The 20026-nt window shown below is 42.2% G+C and overlaps 1 protein-coding gene across 1 annotated transcript in view; it reads right to left on the bottom strand.

Moving 5' to 3' along the window:
• Positions 1 to 20026, bottom strand: part of NAA15 (N-alpha-acetyltransferase 15, NatA auxiliary subunit) — a 34933-nt gene that overhangs the window by 4849 nt on the left and 10058 nt on the right. Inside the window, exons 2-16 of the mRNA XM_052690058.1 lie at positions 17145 to 17229; positions 15495 to 15599; positions 14633 to 14790; positions 14005 to 14139; positions 13685 to 13838; positions 11592 to 11711; positions 11078 to 11173; positions 10834 to 10940; positions 10334 to 10406; positions 8492 to 8661; positions 7667 to 7819; positions 5605 to 5733; positions 3848 to 4061; positions 2549 to 2742; positions 369 to 477 (exon numbers count right to left, since the gene is read on the bottom strand). Coding sequence (XP_052546018.1) covers positions 369 to 477; positions 2549 to 2742; positions 3848 to 4061; positions 5605 to 5733; positions 7667 to 7819; positions 8492 to 8661; positions 10334 to 10406; positions 10834 to 10940; positions 11078 to 11173; positions 11592 to 11711; positions 13685 to 13838; positions 14005 to 14139; positions 14633 to 14790; positions 15495 to 15599; positions 17145 to 17229 — 2002 coding nt within the window. The remainder of the gene's footprint in view (positions 1 to 368; positions 478 to 2548; positions 2743 to 3847; positions 4062 to 5604; positions 5734 to 7666; positions 7820 to 8491; positions 8662 to 10333; positions 10407 to 10833; positions 10941 to 11077; positions 11174 to 11591; positions 11712 to 13684; positions 13839 to 14004; positions 14140 to 14632; positions 14791 to 15494; positions 15600 to 17144; positions 17230 to 20026) is intronic.

A 20026-nucleotide genomic window follows, 5' to 3' on the forward strand; every position in this document is an offset into this window, starting at 1 on the left:
TAGAGCATAATATTTAACTGATGCTAATATTTAACTGATTCTAAAGCTGAGCGCTTCAAAGGGCTCCTTAGCAAGCGTGCATCGCTTCTACACGCTGTGCGTTCCGCAGACTTGTGATGCAAACAAGTAACGAGGGCAACTGCAGTTTTATAGCCCAACAGCTTCTACGAGCAGCAAAAAAATCAGATAACCAGCAAGCGTTCCAACTCTGCATTCTTCATAGAATGCTAACGGCTACGTTGTTTGCACAATGAATCGTTCCGTCTCCACAGGGTCTGATTCCTCAACAGCCCAACGCGTGGCTCTTCGAGTCCTACGTTAGAATCCAAACGAACACGTTGCTTTATTTCGCCACAGCTCTTACCTACCTTTTCGAAAATAAATCTCGAAGGCAAAGAGATGTGTCTCTATTTTGTTCTTCACTAAATTCTTCAGGGGGGTCAAAAATTTAATGGCTTCTTCCAAAGGTGCTTCAACCTACAGATTTCGAGAAGGACATATAAGTAAGACATTAACAACTCTCTCACAAGTCAAGCTGCATCAGAAGGTTACCCTCAAACCATAATGCACGTGATACTTAGCACCTGTCATAAATTGTGCTTATTCTCCTCCGTGTCTGAACACAGACCGTCAACTCCGACTGCTTCGCGACGCTTACAAATCGTATTTTCCTATTGAGATACATCTTGGCCTTCTGTCATATATCAGAAGTAACAACAATTGCGGCTGAACCTGCACAGTCATGTGCCGAAAGCTGGCCTAAAATGTCGAGAAATAATTGGTTTGTGCTCGTTCCTGACAGAGCCTGTTCAAGCGAGCTGCAGGCAGGTTCCGGACAGCTGCCGGGTCGTGGCAACGTTCCCACCTAAGACATTAATGACGGGTTAGAAGTAACTAGATACCGACTTCGGTCAGCGGCTCTTAGCTAGCACAACTCGGTAACGGATGGCTTAAACACAAATAAATTCGCTTCATTTGGACTCCTTACAAACGGACCTCTCGCATTAAAAGATTAAGGATCATTAGAACAAGAAAATCCTGCTGCCCCGTGTAAATTCCAATAAAATTCATAGACTCCTAGAATCGTAAGGTTGGAAAGGACCTACAAGGTCACCTAGCGCAACTGTCAACAAACCTAAGTTGTCTGTTTGTAATGCTTTTGCAACGTTGAAGCAATTGGCTTCGTTAAGCTGCACAAGGAAACGCTGAAGATGGTGACAGACACCTCGCAGAGCTCTCGCTAATCACAGACTCTATCAGTTCTCGTTATCAAAACTTAATGGTTTGCACATGCTGCTGGGAGCTCGCGTAAGCGAGTCGCAACTCCACACTTAAAAACTGTTTAGAACACACCAGTCCCATTCCAAAGCTACGTGCTTAATGCCAAAGTAACGTATCATCCGCCAAGGAAATCTGGTTTCGACTGTGCCAGGAAAACCGTTTGCAAGTGACCAACAATGTCAGAAACGGTATTTCAGTCCTGACAACCAACCGTATCTGGAGCTCTCTAAAGCACGATTCCGATACTAAATATGGAATATAACTTGCAAAGATACGACAGAGGAACGCACTATACAGCTGTAACTATTCCCTATAACTTAAGAACAGCTTAGGTTTTCACGAGACATCCCATCACATCCTCTGCTCCAGAGCACGCCATTGAAACCAGTTCAATCTCAACGAGCATCGCAATTAGAGCGCTTCTTCGTGCAATACAGTGGGAGTAGTTAAGTTTCTCGAGTCCCTTGGTTCCTGGCTGTAAATTACACTTGGCTTTCCAGTACGCCCCGCAAAAGCCAATAATATTAATCGCACCTGCAAAGTGAAATCACTGGATTCCCAATCTAGCAATACTCGGACGCTGTACTGCCGGGAGTAAAGCATTTTTGCTGTCAGTTTTCATGGTATCGTCCCCCACCTTTTTTTCCAAATATTTTCCTACTCCTTCCAGACACGTTATCTCAACAACCTTCTAAAAGGTTGCTGCGACCCTTTCTGGCCCTCCTGCAGAGGGATGCTTCTTACTCCCGATTGCAAAATTCACCTCGCTCTAGTCGACTGCTGTTTCTAAACAGCTTCTTCCAACTTTCCTTCCACATTCAAAACAAATGCGATTAAATGCTGTTCAAGCGCCCTGGGCCTTTACGTCTCCTTCTCCACAAAGCGTCCATGCTTATTAACTCAAAACTTAATATGAGCCACGACGAGTCCAAAAGCAATCAGGTTACATACGGATGTGCACCTGTTCAGCTATCAATAGGGTACAGTCAGCAAACACATAAAGACACTTTCACCTGAACCAAGAGCCCGTGACTTCCATTGCGACCTTGGAAAACTAGGCACAAAAGCAGTCGTTTTATTCAGCTGTTAACAGTACTCCCGCCAAACCGTTCCTGGCAAATAGGTTGTACGATGTAATTCTTTTTAACGCTGCCCGCAAAAAGCAGGGAGGCATAAAATAACCAGGTTGTCAGAATGGCTTTCAAATGGTCTGCAAGCTCGCAGCAACTTCCCGTAAATTTTGGCTTAATGCGACATTAGTAAGCACCTTGGCCAATTTCTCAGGAATCAGTTCTTCTTTCGGGCCTCCGATTTCTTCATCGTCGTCATCTTTCTTCTTTTTCTGATTCCTCTGTTGCTTCTCTTTCTCAGCATTCTTCTTCTCCTCCTCCAGCTGTGCTTTCTTCTGTGCTCTTCTCTGCTTATTTCGTAGCTTCTTTAGCTCCTTATCAGACATATTTGCTGTATATATAGAAAGGGCAAAACGGACAACATCGAAGCGTAACGTTAATGCGTGTCAAGTGTCAGGTGCCACCGACTTTTAAACCACATCTACTAACTACTGACGCTGCTATTACAATTGTAAAAGTTTGTTTAGTAGAGAGATTATTTATAGTCTACGCTGTTATTTCTTTTGTGAAATGAGGGCAACAGGGATTTGAACAATTAGAGCAAGCTGACGGCAAGACTAAGTCGTTACCAAATGACTTCAGCGTCAGGATTAAAAGCTCACGCCGACACAAACTGATTTCTTCCTTAGGCATCCGTAACAAAGAAATTATATTTAAGGTATTAAATAGCGTAACAAAAACAAGGTGAATGGTCATACTTCGATGTAGAAACCTCCAGCTTCGCTTTTCGGGTCCTACCAATACCTTACGCTTGTCTCACAGTCAGATCCTGCCCTCCCTCCAATTAAAGCCCGGAGAAATCATTGAAAATGCATCAGAAAGCAGCTACACGGAATTCAGCAACGCTCCTACTCGTCTTTGTATGAACCCAAATCCACGTAAATGAACAGGAAATGGGAAATCTTCTACCTGGACGAGTTCTTCTCTAAGTATTCAAAAGCCTTATTTCGTAGCGCTAGAAGCGCCCCAAGCCGCAACCACTGAAGTTGCTCTCCCTCTAATGAGAAGATGGGCCGAAAAGAAAATTAAAGACTTAAACTTCTTTTAAATTAACAGCCAGAGATGGCTACATTTAATCCGCTAGCCATTTCACTGCGTGCCGATTTTCACGTATATCTTCTTCTTCGATCTGTGGCAGATGAACAACCGTGACATTTCAATGTTTTGTCAGCTGTTTCCTAGCAGAAATGCTTTTACTTAAGAATTACAACCGTTACTACAAAAAACAAAAATCACAGATTTTTTCCTACTAGATACAAACTTAGATTTGATTAACTGTCTGTAGAATATTTACTTCCAGGACAACTTACCATTTGAGTTAAACGCTTCTATTTGGTTACAATAACAAACTTACAGCTGGCAACCGTAGAAGGGCTGGGCCTTCTGAAAATATTCACCGATTAGCGAAACTTAAACAAATCTGGAGGGTTGAATACCTGTATCGGCCTCGTGCTCTTTATTTTCATCTGTTAAGGGATTATCGTGAAGTTTCAAATATATCTCTATGGCAATCCGTGCCGCTTTGAAGTAGAATGGATGTTGTCGAAGTACATCTTCTAGCTTTAACAAGTCCACGTAAGACCTAAGAGTAATCTTCCTCATGCAGTAAGTGTGGAAGTCAAACTGGTCGTCTGTGATTTCTACAAAATGCTAACACAACATAACGTCATTTAGCAAGCGTTAATCACATACTAAACTTGACTTGACCCGCTTCCCTCCCCTCCAAAAGGAATAATTTAGTAGAAGACTGCTGCTGACGCTAACTTTTCCAAGTGTGAATTAAAAACAGCAAAAATGTAATTGTAAAAAAAAAGACAAAACCACCAAAACAGAAGACATCCTAGTTCAGAACCGAATCGTACAGCCCACAGCATCTCAGCTGTAACCACCCTCTCATAACGTGAACTTTAAGAGATGATCCTGCCTTGATTGCTAACAAGTGACGCTCCAATTTTTCTTTTATTAACTCATTTCATTTTTTCACTTCGTACTTCTGACTTCCATCAACTGCTGTGGCAATTAATTCCATGTGGCGTGGCACGAGAAAGTACTTGCTCTTGTTCTGTTTCCTCAGCGTCACCCAATGCTTTTGTTTGAGGGAAAGTCATTCCCCTCTTCCACTTGCCAACGTATTTATGATCTCGTGCAGCTGCTGCTTGTCAAACTGAGGATGAAATACTAGGTGTGACAAGCTAAGTGCACTCCCCTCGTGTAGAAGCTATTCCACAGCTTATGTTCTACCGGCTCGTTTTTAGAAAGAGCAACATATGATAATCAAATGTAAACTACGGATTTCCATAACGGAAGGAAAAGTAATTCCCAACACCGTTAGTCCTTTCAGCCAATTTTCAGCCAGTCCTCTACACCAGCACAGATTCTAGAAAACTGCTCCGCAATTTCTTTCCCGAGCAGCAGTAATTCACAGCAGACAGGCAAAGTGCTCTTCTAGTCCCTCGTTCCCCAGCTAGACACGTTTCTTTAAAAGGTTTGCGCCAACAGAATGTGGTCTTGGCCACTGCTTGGGAATCACGTTCACAATATTTCCTGTGAGCTGCTAGAAATAAGTTCTGCCAGCAGAGAAGCATCAGCGTTGAAACCTTAAGTGTCTCCTTTTGAAAAGACGCGTTGCTTCCTGCTACTCCTCCTTTTCAAGTACTTCACACCCTCAGCTATCTTGTCATGTTAATACGCTTACCTGCTTGAAAAACAAATAAAACATGATACGGCTGTGGGTTGCTGTCGTCGTTTAATTTGGGGAATCTGCACATCCCAAACTTCTTTTGTTTGCTTACAGTGGATGTGCATTTGACGTGCAAGGTTTTATCCCTCTGATTTGGGATAAAATTTCTACTTTAAGAAGTTTCCATACTTCTAATAGTTCCCTTTCAATCTGGAGCTTAGTCTTAGCCTTTATTTTGAAAGGAGAAGATGCTAGAATGAAAATAATCAACTCTGTTTTTGACAGTTTCCTGTTCCTCCCCGGACCTTTACAATACTTCGTATACTCTAACACACTGCTATCTAATTTTAAGGTGAAAACATCCTTTTTATCAGCTCCCCGGCGTCCAACAAGAAACAAAAATCACTCCGAGAGCAACATGAAGTACACGCTTACTGCTCAACAAGGAAACATACCAGCAATGTAAATTTCAGCTAGTACTTTGCAACCCAGCCAGTCTGACTAGATACATACTCTCTCAATTTCGTGGCATTTCTTAAGTGCTTCTCCGAATTTATTCATCGCTTTGTAAGCCTGCGCACATTCTGTCTGAAACCACATGCACTGCATCTCATTCAAGTTCTCCACTGCCGAGGTTCCTTCCTACAAGCAAAAAAAGTGTTGTTAAAAACACATCTCAATTAGTTAACCAGTTAAAAGTGCAAGTGAGCCAGGGGAACGCTAGATTTCAACTGTGAGGTCCTCAAAGTACCGACGTTGCCGTAATACAAATTATTCCTTCGTATACATTAATATATTCCTTTTGTGCACTTGCACTCCGATATAAGCTCTGCCGTACCGCCGCCACTGACGTGGTCCCATATTTCCACAGCATTATCTGTTTCCTTCACCCACAACGCTGTGTCAAGCAATGGGCAAGACGGATTTGCCTTGCCCGTTAACCAGGTCTCCAAAGTGAAGATACCATTCCTCTACGCTTCTATTTTCAGAAGACTCAAACATGCAGTGAATAGCCACGTAGTGACCACTTCGCTGCGATATCCTCACTGTAAGGATAGCAAAGGCACTCATTTAATTGCTTTTAATACTGTGTGCGAGTCTATCGCATTGGTAAAGCAAAGCAGTACCAGTAGTTTTGATGATTTCTGTTACAGAAATGCTCGCGACTGTCTGTCCCATCTGGTATTTGTATGTACTTGCACAGATCTGTAGAACTGATGTGCCTTTCAAGGTCAACCCCAGTTTCGACCATTCACAAAGTTTACTCCAGTCACACAGAAAAATAAAAAACAAAAACAAGCTAAGCAAGAACGAGCCAAGAACCAAGGCTGGGAACACGACGGATAACATTCAAATGTAAGAGTACGGAGAATGCCCCAAATGAAAGAGAAAGGCAGTCTTCCAATGAGTCGCATTTGAGCGACAAGAAATCAGAAAAACGGCCCAGGTTCCACTTCCAATAGTTTTCATTTAGGACTTTCAGAATTGTTTTTCAAGAAGCTTCTACTTGGAGCAGTAGAAACAAGATCAAAGGAAGATGAAGACCAAAAAGGGCAACATCGTCAAGTACTAATTTTGACGTTTCGCTCTGGGCAACTACGCTTGCTTTTCTGACGTCATCTTGAAGCCGCTTAGGGCATGCAAGTAAGTCAGTAGGACTGCATTCAGAATAATTTTGCAACTGTACACATAAACACGCAAACCTTTTGAGGTTAAATCATTTTTTCTTTAAATTTCATCTGGTGTTTGCCTGCACGCCTCCAAAAAAATTTATTTTCAAAAGAAGTCCTTCATTTTCCCTCCTAACTGCCCCCGCTCGTACTACAGTACTACAGGCTTTCCTTAGTCTTCAACCAAGAGAAAAATGGGCAAGACATAAACGATAGGGCCGGTACTAAACAACCCTATTGTTCGAGAAAGACATCAAGCGATTTTGACTTTCCTTTTTATAAAATACCAACAGCGAGATAAATAAATTTCAAAAGAAAGTAACCTATGAGACATGTAACCTATTAGAACAGTTGACGGCAGGCACAAAAGCTGATGCGTGAAATTCAGTAATCCGTACGGTGCAAACTTTTCCTGACCGCTGACAGAGTAAGCAGATGCAAACAAAAAGATACCGCGTGCAGCTTCCCTTTGTGCCTACTGACCGTGGCTTTGGGGATGAAAGCTGCTCTGCAAAAAGATGGCCTTTTAGGAATGCTCTCATCCCACGGCCACACAATTTCTTCACACAAATTTCTTATTTATAGGGATGTTTGACTATTCCTAACGTATTCTGTGAGAACAAATATTAAGACCAGAGAATTTTCATCCAGAAAGGGCATCCCTACTTGCATTTTCCCTACTTTGCAAAAAAAAAAAAGGTAAAATGCTTTATCTCTGTATTTTCCCTTAATTCTGTGTGATTCAAACCGTGACGCTGACTGCAACTATCAGTAAAGCCAGAAACCACAGTTCATCTGAAACTGAACCTGAGGATTGCAATAATGTTAAGTGGAAAGCTAACACAAGACTCCATTCGGAATTAGGCCTATGTTATGCCAAAGAGTTATAGTTAAATGGAACCGACCCTCGTAAATTTCGAACACATTTCCTCTGCTTCTTTAATAAAGTTTGCTTTCAACATGTATTTTGCACATTTGGAGTTGATAAATCGGTCTGCCGTGTCCAAAGCCTGAGCCTCATCCATCCACCTTGCGGCTTCTTTGATATTTCCAGCATGCTTAAAGAAAAAAAGAGAAATTAAACTCAGTAAGTACACAACGCGTGCATTTTCTCCCCTCGCTGCATTAATCTAATTAGTTAATTTTTTATACGTTCCCTTTTAAGTGGCTGTCCTGAGGAAAACAACATATCTTTAAAGGGGAAAAAAACCCCAAGTAACTACTTTCCGTTCTTCTGGAGTTCCAAAGGTCTCTCAGCACAGGAAGTTCACTTAAAACCACTTGGGTTAATCCCATTTTCATAGAATACCGTGCTGCAGCTGAGGAATTAGTTTCAAACAGTTCAGAAAATAAGGGTGTGTACGCGCTGTCAGGTGGAGAATATCAAGAATAAAAGAATATAGAATATCAACTACGTTCTGCAGTGCGGTTTTTATAATTCAAAACCTAATTGTAAATTGACAATGTACATGTGCAGTATGCTTCTCCTTCACCGAATTTTAAAAATGGGCTGATTCAGACAGAATGAAAAACCCGACCGGTTCGTCCATAATCTACTGTAAGAACTCACTGAAACTCACTCAAATGTTTTCCACGGATTCTTTGCGTCTCGCTTAAGACAAGCCCAGCATTTTGATGTTCCCTCAATAACACCGAAGCGTAAACGCGTGTGAAAACTTTCATCGAGTCAAAAGAATAACCAAGGATCACCAAGTGTGAGCCAGGCTTACCTTATAGATTTTTGCCTTCACAAGGAACAGCTCTATCAAAGTGGGAGTACTTTCTATAGCAGCATTTATGTATTCTAGAGCCAGCGACGGCTGCCCTATTTTATCGTAATGTTGAGCCAAATAATACTGGACCCAAAGTAAAGTGGTTGGAGGTTCTTCTTTACCGTCATCTACAGTAAGAAAAAAAAGAGTGAGATTTTTTTGCTTCAGTTTATTCAGACAACATGGCAGAGGACAAATTCTACGCAAGTAGATGCTGAAGTTAATTGTGCCTCTCTGTCAGGCTGCCACACCAGACCTGGGAGCGTTTCCAAGCTCCAGTTAAGCTCAACACCTTTTAAGTCTGTCTAGACAAGATTTGAGCACAGTTTTCTTTTCTCACGCTGTGATTTCCTTTCAGTGAAAGGAAGCCTGAAGTGGCGGGTCAGAAGAGTTGCGTTTGGATCCAAGTAGCCCCTCAATCGGGACTGTCAGATGAGCGGCACTGAGGCGCACCCCACCTGTTCTTGCAGAATACTGCTTTCAGGTGAAGGATAAAGCAAGAAGTCCTGCTGAGCGCAAGTGCTGCCCAGTAACGACATGAAGCATTTCAGCACTTTTAGCATTTAGATGCTTTCCACCCACAAAGTTGATTATTTTCAAATAAAACTGTCTGTTGACAGCTTTGAAAAGGCTTTTCTATCTCTACAGTGTCACAGTTCATTTAAGCACATCCTACGACAACTGCTATTCAAAAGTTAGAAAACTGCAGCTGTGCTTCACGTTCACAGCGCTGCTGAATTTTACATTTCTGATTTTTGTTACAGAGCACAGCACCTGGCAGGGGGAGGGAAAAAAAAAGGACCTGGATTCTGGTCCAGTCACCCGACAGGACATAATTTAACAAGAAATTGTACCGCTCATTCACTTTGGGCTGGAAGAATACCGTTTATTTGAAAGAAATTTAGCATCACAGCAAATATTTAATTCCAATTGCAGCAAGTTATTTCCTCAAGTGGAGAAGTATGCGTATTTGAAATGCCTGGACAAATTAAAAAAGCTACCGAGTAGTCTTCATTACCGTAGCCTCAGCATGACATTCAATGGAAAAACTCAAGCAACTTCTCAAGGAAGCATTACATTATTTCTGCAGAGGGAACAACTGCTTATAACTTCAGTACAGATGTCTTTAATGTTCTTAATTTATGCTGTCATTCGTGCTATCTTCATTATCATACTGTTATAACCTACCTACTAAAATTTCAAAACCCCTTTTGTTGATAATTTACGCAGAATATCTTTCCTAGGTATTTTCTTTTCAACATGGTTATGACACTGACTAAAGAAACACAAAACTATCAGAGAGGACGCTACGGAGGGGGATTCTGTGAACGTAGAATCATGCCTTGCAACACTCGTAACCTGAAAAAGGATTTCAACTCCCAAAGAATAAGTGCACAAAGAAACAAAAGAGCAACGCGAAACAGACACCGTCTCGCCACCAACTCTGAACGGGAGAAATCCCTGCAGATTGTGCTACCCAATCAGCGTCGATTCAATTGTTACTTATGGATATAACAATAGCTTTCAAATTTCAGTTTCCTGAAGAATATGCAATTCAAGCCTTGAAAACAGGATACTTGAACTCAAAACTGCAAGAGAAATGGTAACTGGATGTGTGAGTAGAGACTTCATGTTAGACAGCTGAAATACATTTTAAGGACGGTTGTGGTTTGGTTCTGTTTTAGTTAAGAAGGAAAAACAATCCCACGCTTCTTGCACTTCACTGATTCTCTGCCTCTGAATGGTCACATGGTTCCTACCAGGCACAACTTATTTCAAGCATGACACTTTAGTACTCACCATTTGGGTTAAATAACCGGCAACTTCTTAGGGAGGTTTCGTAACCCACCACCAGCTCTTCAATGATTGCCACCTACACGTGCAAGACAAGACCAAAAGAAAAAACACAACAATAAAATCTAAGGGCAAGATGCTACGGAGCTTCAGTTTGAGCTGCCTGGCGGTCCCCAAACTAGTTATTCTTGGGCAGAAGATTCTGCAGTCACCTAAAATGTCACGCATACGGGAACATACCCAGTATCAGTTAAACCAACAACAAGCTCCCCTCAGTTCAACTCTATAAAGTCTTCAATTATTAAGTCTTAGTTTTCTGCATTCTCCAAATGGACACAAGGCTATGTATATGCTTGTACTTTATTTTTCTGGATATACTAGGCCATAATACACAACAGTGCAGGCACTACTGAAGGAAAAAAAAATTTGTTTTTTTTTTTTCTTTTCCCTAGTGCAGAACAGCTTTTAAGAGACATCATGTGGCAAGTGTGAAAAAAGAATCCTACCTTCTCCTTGTCTTTATATAACGATCGTAAGGTATTGAAGACTGGCGGGCAACCTTTGCTGAAATTCATCCTTAGGAACTTGTCCAGACATTCCTTAAACTTTTCACCTTGAGAGGAAAAAGACCTGTTGATTTTGTTTTATCACGCATTACTTCTCAATTGTGTACAAGTGCTGTTAGAACGTTAGCGTTTAAGAAGGAAGCACTAGTGTAGATTATTAGCTGCTCGGCCAAAAGGCATTTACCTGACAAAAAATTTAATGGCAATCTTCTTGGAACTAGTCCCCTCGGGTATTTAGTCCAGGCCTCTTCATAAATCTTTAGCCTCTCCATCATATTAGCTGGAACAGAACAGAACAGTTTACTTTTTCTTGTTTTTTTTTTGTCAGGATGGGAAAGGGCAGAAGGAAGAGAAAGGAAACATTTGCATCTGCTTAAAAACGATCAGAATACATAGCAACAAATATACACTTTGTTCATTTATAGCACTACGTGACTTCAGGTATTAAGTACGCCTAAATCTCCCGTCCAGCAGTGTTTACAATTCTGTGCCCCTTATCTTAAAGAAGGATTCTCGTCTTACTGTTGTTATCGTGCCTTTTTCCAAAACCTGTACTACCCACGCCGTGAGATTAAGATAAAAACTATAAAAAAGAGCTGTAAGAAGTAATTCTTCTCTATCAACAATGCACGCGGAGATGACTGCTGTTTGTGTTGCTGCTGTTACAACTTCCTCCCTACAATGCATCGAATCATCACCTGGTTTAAGTGCCTTTTCGAGGCCCTTGTAGTAGGCCCAGTTTTCAGGATTTCTTTCTTGCAATCCTTTGTAGACATCAACAGCTTCTTCAAGTCTGCCAAGTTGAAGCAGGAGTTCTCCTGTGTGAAACACACGAAATTTTAGTACGGTAACAGGAGAGCGAAGCAGTGTAATATCAATAACTCTACAGCAAAAAGATAGATAATCCTCAACTCCACACAGATGCCGACTTTAAGGAAAAAAAATAATAGCTGTATCACAAACCAGCTGACAGATAACCTTTTACTCTAAAAATACGCTCACTTGACATAGCATTCAGTGATTCAGCTGCCATTAACTCTTGAAACTTACTTGAAAATTTAATCTGAAAAGCAAGATGTGCATGTTTTTTCTCACTGGTTATTTTAAGCACAGGGAATGAGAAGTACGACACGGCATTTCACGTGTACAGAGCTGCAGATAAAAGAAGGGCTCTTCAGACTGGTACCTAACGAAACTTCACCGTTTTAAATCAAAACACTGATCTGAGTCATGCTCAAGATCATGCAAGCAAGTTTTCCTTCAATCATTCTTTAATATATGATACAGTCATTAAAAGTGAGGTCTAGATCTTGATATACATAGCATCTTCCCCGACGCTGGAGTTGGAACATAATTCAATTTCCAATTTCTCAATGAAAATCTGTGTTTTACAGTGCTTTGCTATGTGCAAATGGGAGGCACTAGAATATGACACACGAAGGGCAAAACATCGTCATTCTACACTAAGGCCCTGGCTCTGTTTCAAGAGAAAAACAAAGAAAACAGATTCCACTGTGGGCTATGAACTAACAGTAACTCGCTAAGATGGAATTTTTACTTAAACAGTGAGAGGACGGCACAGCATCAAGCAGAAGGCGTATACCAAGTGTACCTGTCAGTAGAGCTGAACGAATCCAACTTCTGCATTTCACTGTTGGAATTTCAGAATGATAACGTACAGTATTATATTGTTTGGTTGTTACATGCTAGACGATGACATTGCACTGCTTATCTGGACAGTATCTCCATGCATTGCAAAAGTGACTGAGGAAAACCAAAAGCCTTCCACTTGGCCCCGATGGCCAAGAAGGCCAACGGCATCCTGGCTTGCATCAGGAACGGTGCTGCCAGCAGGAACAGGGAAGTAACTGTCCCCCTGTGCTCGGCTGTGGTGAGGCCGTGCCTCCAGCACTGCGTCCAGTTTTGGGCCCCCCGCTGCAAGAAAGACACTGAGGCCCTGGAGCGGGTTCGAAGAAGGGCGACAAAGCTGGAGAGGGGTCTGGAGCACAGGGCTTATGAGGAGAGGCTGAAGGAGCTGGGAATGTTCAATCTGGAGGAGAGGAGGCTCTGGGGAGACCTCATTGCTGTCTATAACTACCTGAAGGGAGGTTACAGTGAGCTGGGGGACGGCCTCTTCTGTCACATAACTGGTGATAGGACTAAAGGGAATGGCTTCGAGCTGCGCCAGGAGAGATTTCGGCTGGATGCTAGGAAATACTACTTCTCTGAAAGACTGGTCAGGCACTGGAAAGGGCTGCCCAGGAAGGTGGAGGAGGTGTCCAAGGAACCTTTGGATTTTGTGTTGAGGGACATGGTACGGTGAGAACTATTAGTGATAGGTGGATGGCTGGACCGGTGATCTTGAAGGTCTTCTCCAACCTTGGCGTTTCTGTGATTCTAAGATTATTCCATCCTTTCAGCACGTGGCCTGTCTGTCAGGACCAGCATTAAATCCTAGAGCAGCTAGGCTCTGGCTATGCTATGTAAAGAGAATTTCACCTCACCAGCTCAGAACTATGTGTCTGAAACGCTCATCAGCTCCAGAGTTTCAGAACAGCAAGTCTGCACTCTGCTGATGATTTACCTACTCGGGAGAGACACGCGACAGGCGTAGCACAGCTGTAAGGCAGGTTGATCTTTACCTGCCTTTACAACAGTTTAAAAAATTAATATAAACATCGAACTAAGAGTTTGTTTTTTCAATCTCAATTCCAAAAGACGGAAAAAGCTGACAGCACAGGCATTCCATGGCCTAACCGTGCATTCAAATGCATCTTTGAGTAGTAATTACCTTTAGTTTCTTCCACAGCCAATTTATCACAGATCTGTTTTTCATAGGTACAAAGATGCTCCAACGCTTCTTTATGTAGTCCTGCCTCACGAAGGACTTGATTTTGATACAGCAGCAGCTCACTGTACTCGTAGTCCACTTTATCAGGTGATGTCTACATAGGAAAGAGGCATGAGAAAGCTCAGCTTTCTAGAACTCGTTTGGGATTTCACTCGTTTGACTAAAAAAACAGCATGAAGTTTTTGTATCACGAAGGGAAACGGTGTTTCCTTTTTGGCTTAAGAAGCAATTCATGCAGGAATGCCACCATTTCCTCTTACCTGCTGAGTCTTCCTAAATTCCTCTAAAATTTTTGCTGCCATTTCATAGTCTTCCAACAGATGGTAAGCAATAGCGTAGCCTATCCATGATGCTCGTTGTGCAGGTCGGAGCTGAAGCAACTGATATCTTGTTTCCTGCAAAAGAGCAGCTATTCGTTTTCTTGCTTTGTTCTGATGCTTTGTGGAATTCCCTAAGCAAAACTATTTCCAGTGTTATGAAACTTAACAACTGGCACTAAAACGTGCTTTTCCATATGGAAAAGGTTGCTCCGAACCAAAGGAAACCAACTTCAACAGGTAGCAACTGCCTCGGCCAAATTAAAAAATTATACAACTAGTAAATCAAATAATGCAATAAGAATGAGGATCACCTACGGTATGGCTGCATTACGCAGCGCTGGAGCGAAGTATAGCAAACAACCCTGTAGTGAGATTAAAAAAGAATAATCTGAACACGTTAGAGAAACTGCTCAATAATCCAACTTATTTTCAAAAACTATGGAGTAAATGCTTTTAACGCCGGATTTCGTAATGTAAACGTGGCTTTTTTAAGTTTTTCATGCAATAATTGGCAGTCTTTGCTGCAATTCCCTAGAAGCTGGTAATACGGGTAAGTACGTATACTTACCCTGTAACCTTCAAGATCCCTCATTTGAATCTGTAGCAGAGAAAGATCTCTCAAGATTTGAAGATTGTCTTTGTCCCATTTCAGTGCATTTCTATAGCATTTGATAGCTTCATCATACTTCTTGTCTGACCTCTGAAGCAGACCGTAGACGTGCCAACCTGGAAAACTCTGTTAAGGATTCCACTGAACTTGAGCAGGTAGAAAACAGATCTAACCTGGCAGTGGTTGGTAAAAAGAAGTTGGTAAAAAGCTCCAAAGCCATTTTATAAACAGTATCACTGCAATCATTATACTCTTCTCCTCTGCTGCACAAAACAGATGGAAAATATAAAACTACTGTCCAGGTAGATGGTTACAGTGCCTGTAGTACGTCCTAAACTCTACTTTTAACGTACCGGGGAAGAAATTGCAGCAGGATCTCTGAGAAAGACCATCAAGCGTACTTAAATCTGCTTCTGAGTAAGGGCTTGATTAGACAACTGAACCAGTGTGCTTCCTGCATTCTAACTGTACGACCAGTTCTCATCAATGCAATAGCAACTACTAATGTTTCTGAAGTAAATCACATGCTTAAAGGCCCAGTTCAGCCCCCGACAAATTTACAGTTGTGCTCGAACGATAAAAAAAAAATATACAACACCAGCCAGAATAACTTTTGATTTAACTCCACCTGCAAGAATAGCTGCAAAGCAACTGCCTATTGGATAGTTTAAGCATTCCTAGATACCGCACACTGTTTCAAATTCTGAAATTCTGTAACTTTAAGCATAACTCTACTGGCTCTCGCTGCAATTCCACAGGTCGTGGAGTTAAAGAAAAGGCTTTCCCACTCGTAAGCAAAACCTCTCTTCCAAAAGGATGCAGACATGACTCTTCAAGTCATTCCTTAGGCCTCTGCGCACCAGCTCATAAGCTTCCTCTTTCTTCCCTAGACAGTTTAATGTTAGTCCTTTCATCGCCAAGGTTTCTAAAAACAAAAGATCAAACAAGTATCAGTGAATCGGTTCTACGAGATTTTCTATTGAACATAATACCTCTATAGCATAAATGTAACTTCAGACTCCCTTAACAGCATGAAGATACTGCATTTTTTCCACAGGGAAAATTAAACTAGCAGATTATTGAGAGTGTCACAGACAACAGTAAGTTACATTCAGTAGTTCCAGAGCCAAAGCAAAGAAGATGTTTATTTTCAGGACATAAAAAACTTTCTGCTTTACAAAACCTTTGGGAAGATACTAATTTAAACCGCTCGAGCATCTACTCACAAAACACTTGGAGACTTCTACAAACCCACCCGTGACAATCTAGTTCACAAAGAAAATTTTTGGAGAGAAGACAGATTCAACTCAGCAGTAAAAATACAGCAAGGGACAAACAATTTTTTCGCCTCTTCCAAAGAGACTATTCCTTCAGAAGAAGTAATGAGACCACAGAGCTGAGGGATACGTACCGTCCATAGAATGACCTGGGTTGAGAAGGATCTCAAAGATCACCTAGTTTCAGCCCCTCTGCTACGTGCAGGATGTCCAACCACCGGACCAGGCTGCCCAAAGCCACATCCGGCCTGGCCTTGAATGCCTCCAGGGATGGGGCATCCACAACCTCCTTGGGCAACCTGCTCCGGTGCGTCAGCACCCTCTGTGTGAAAAACTTCCTCCTAATATCTAACCCAAACCTCCCCTGTCTCAGTTTAAGACTCTTCGCCCTTGTTCTATCCATATCCACCCGCATAAACAGCCGTTCTCCCTCCTGTTTATACGCTCCTTTCAAGTACTGGAAGGCCACAATAAGGTCTCTCCGGAGCCTTCTCCGAGCGAAACAATTCCGGTTCCTTCAACCTTTCTTCATAGGAGAGCTGCTCCAGCCCGCTGATCATCTTAGTCGCCCTCCTCTGGACCCGTTCCAAGAGCTCCACGTCCTTCCTGTGCTGGGGGCCCCAGACCTGGACACGGTACTGCAGAAGGGGCCTCACAAAAGCTGTGTAGAGGGGGACAATCGCCTCCCTCTCCCTGCTTAGCACTCCTCTCTCAACGCAGCCCAGGATATAGCTGGCCCTCCGGGCTGGAAGCACACAATGCTGTGCGCCGTTGAGCACCATTCAATCCCTTTCTATTGCCCTGCATTACTTCCTACACATCGGTGAACAGTAATTTCCCCCGATAAGTGAATTCAACATTACGTACTTGTATTAAACAGCTTGCATCATGTTAATGACTATTAAGACTTACAGCATAAAGAATGGCAAGCTAAGACTATGGTAAGATCAGACTTTAAAACCACAACCCTTACCAGCCATGACTGCGTGTCACGGTGCAGGCTTTTGGATGACACGCTTTTCTACTTGAAGAAAATCCGCTTAAGGGCAAATCATCAACAATAAGGCACCATATAAATTTTTACAGCTTACTGAATATAACTTATTGTGGACTATAATATACTTAAGAGAATAATTGCCAGTTTCATTTTCTGCGTGGGGAAAAAAGTGAGCCTGTGCCATTTGACAACTTACCTCCATGTTCTGCAAACTTTGGGTTAGAAAGGATCTGCTTACAAAACTTCAGCCCATTTCTATACTGCTTATGTTCATAACACCGCTGTTGAAGAAGAACAGAGCACGGTTATTCAAAACATTCAGGGTAAAAGTATATCCCACAGAAGTGAACTGTCAGCGAAGACGGGACTTTTAGAAAACATACTGATGTTTTATTAAGACTTCGTTACCTTCCTATAATTAAAAACTTTCCCATGCCCAGATAAAGTACTATGTTCCGGTGGCAACGCAAAGTTAAACGTATACCTGAAGATAGCTTTCAATACAGCATGCTCTCAGATAAGACACCACAGGAGAGATGTGACGTACCTGAGATAAGAGAGATTCAACCTTCCCGTACGCAAACCTTATTTAATAACGTAGCTTGGTAAGCACTCAACTCATTGTAGCTCAACCACCTTTCACAGAAAGGCTGCGAGCATCTCCAACAACCGCAGAAGCTGTGAAAACAAGGCACTGGGTCTTGGTTTAAGCCATCTCTGTAAGCCACCTCTGTAAGCAATGTCTTACAATAATTTGAACACCACACAGGTCTGATATACGTCCAAGCTCTCACAACCAATGCACACTAGCATTATCTTGCCACACTCAAAATAGTGATGCAGAAAATTAAGCAATTCTGCAGCCTCCGCAGGTGAAGTATTCCATTCCTGTACACCCTGACAACTCACACCTACAATCTGGTGGCACGCTCTGAGCCCACGAGTGCCAGTCATGCGCTTCTTTACAAGGCTGGAAGTGCTCAACACAGAAGATCTGTTGATAAGCAGCGATCACTCCATCGCTCAGATGGCATGAATTGAAGCCTCCTCAGACATGCTGCATCACAGTGAGGGTGTATATACTAAAGAACTACAAAAGTGCTTTGTATTTTGCTACTCTTCCATTTACAGGTTAAGTGTTTAGAACAAGAGAAAACCTGCAAACAGCCAGGAGGGTATCAACAGTTCTCTGCACAGCAATACAAGAGTCCTGTGGTGCCAGCGGCTGGAAACTGCCTTACAGCTACAGTGAATACACACGTAACTGACTCTGGAAACTTTCAATACATCGCTTTGGCAGTAAGCTTTCAGACCAACAGGTCTGAGCTGAACGTGCTGCTGGCAATCTGCGTGGGCCAGAACTGCTACTGGCCTCCCTGCATCTCTCCAGAGCTGCGAAGCTCAATTTCATTATTCCCGTATGCAACTACACTTCTTATCTGCACAGTATTTCACAGCGTTTAGGGAGCAAGAAGGTAACAATCTCAGCATGCAAAACCACTGTGAAGCATGCTGTTAAATGCACTATTATTTTGGGTTGCCAAGAATAGAGTCTATACTAATTCTTAGTGGTTTTATTGGTAAAGATACTTGTCCACGCTGAGGCCGAGTAAACCCAAGAATTAACAGATGGGCGTTGGTACGATGTAGATAATTAAGACGGTTAAGAAATCTGAGCTCTGCTTGCAAACAGAGGTTCTCCAAAAGAAATCCACATAAACAAAGATTATGCACTGCATACGAACACAATAAAAGCCGCTTCTGTATCTTCCACATCTTCCTTTCAGCAACCCATGTTGCATTCCAAGGGTTCTTACTAAGAATTTGCACTCCATAAACATGAACGTAACATTTGCTGAACTCTACTGCTGTCAGAACTGAATCGGGGAGGTACAGGCTATGTATTAGGAGAAGGTTCTTCCCCAGAGGGGGGTCAGGCCCGGAACAGGCTCCCCAGGGCAGCTGCAGGAGTTCAGAAAGCAAGTGAACAATGCTCTCAGACATAGGGCTTGATTATAGAGTGGTCCCCTGCGGAGCCAAGAGTTGGACTCAACGACTCTCACGGGCCCCATCCAACTCAGGATGTTCTCCGATTTTATGATATTATACGAAGTGAAGGACAGCTCTGGCCTGAAAACCACAACTGAGGAACTCTGCATGGCCAAACAACTTCCATGTAGCTCAAGAGACTGAACTTTGGAAACATCTGACTTCGGCATCACCAATCAATGCCTCGATCCTTCTAAACAGAGATGCCAAAGATGAAATGGATTCAGGACCTCTACAGAAATCCACTCGTTTCAGGCTATGCTCTTTTCCAATCATCAAAATTCTGTTGCTTTAGCTGTTACATTTATTAAAGCCAGTTTAGAATACACTGCTGCTACTTTCTTTCACAAAAGCTCTTAAGTGTTCACACAGGTAAGCTATCAACAGTTGTATTACCTACAGAAACCACCGAGAACTAAGTGCCTATTTAAGCATACATTATTATTTCTAGACATCAGCAGCAAAGGCTTCTAGAGCTCATTTCGTATGTGAAAAGAATTTCCTGTATCCCTCCAGCTAATCCTGTATTTTCCCTGTGCTTTAGTTCTCATTTTTCCACGGTTACACTGTTGTGTAACGTAACACTTGTTACTCTATTTGACGAAGCTATTCATTATTTCATGCACTGAACTTTCTCCCCAGAAGAGAACATCACTACAAGTACAAGAAAATTCTTCCTATTTCTGAAATTTGGGGACATTGGAAGAATAAAAGCACATCAATCCTTACACAGTTCTGTATCTGAAATGCTTCTGTAAACAGCGTCCTGATTTAAGTAATTGAAAAAAGCTGAAGGACAAGCATACTCCTCATTTATTGTTCTATTTCACAGAGCTCTTCACCAGAACGTAAGCAGGAGACCCATTCCCAATGCTAAGAGCAAAGACCTGGAGCCAACGTGTTTACTTGCACAATGAAGAAGGCCTGAAGCGTACTGCAACATGCTCTAAAACTGAATCTTTATTTCACTGCAAACACGACTGAACTGACTGCGAAATGACAAACAGTTCTGTTGAAGCCAACAATTTG

This window comes from Tympanuchus pallidicinctus, unplaced genomic scaffold, assembly GCF_026119805.1.
Source record: "Tympanuchus pallidicinctus isolate F22 unplaced genomic scaffold, pur_lepc_1.0 scaffold26, whole genome shotgun sequence".
NCBI classification, from domain to species: Eukaryota; Metazoa; Chordata; class Aves; order Galliformes; family Phasianidae; genus Tympanuchus; species Tympanuchus pallidicinctus.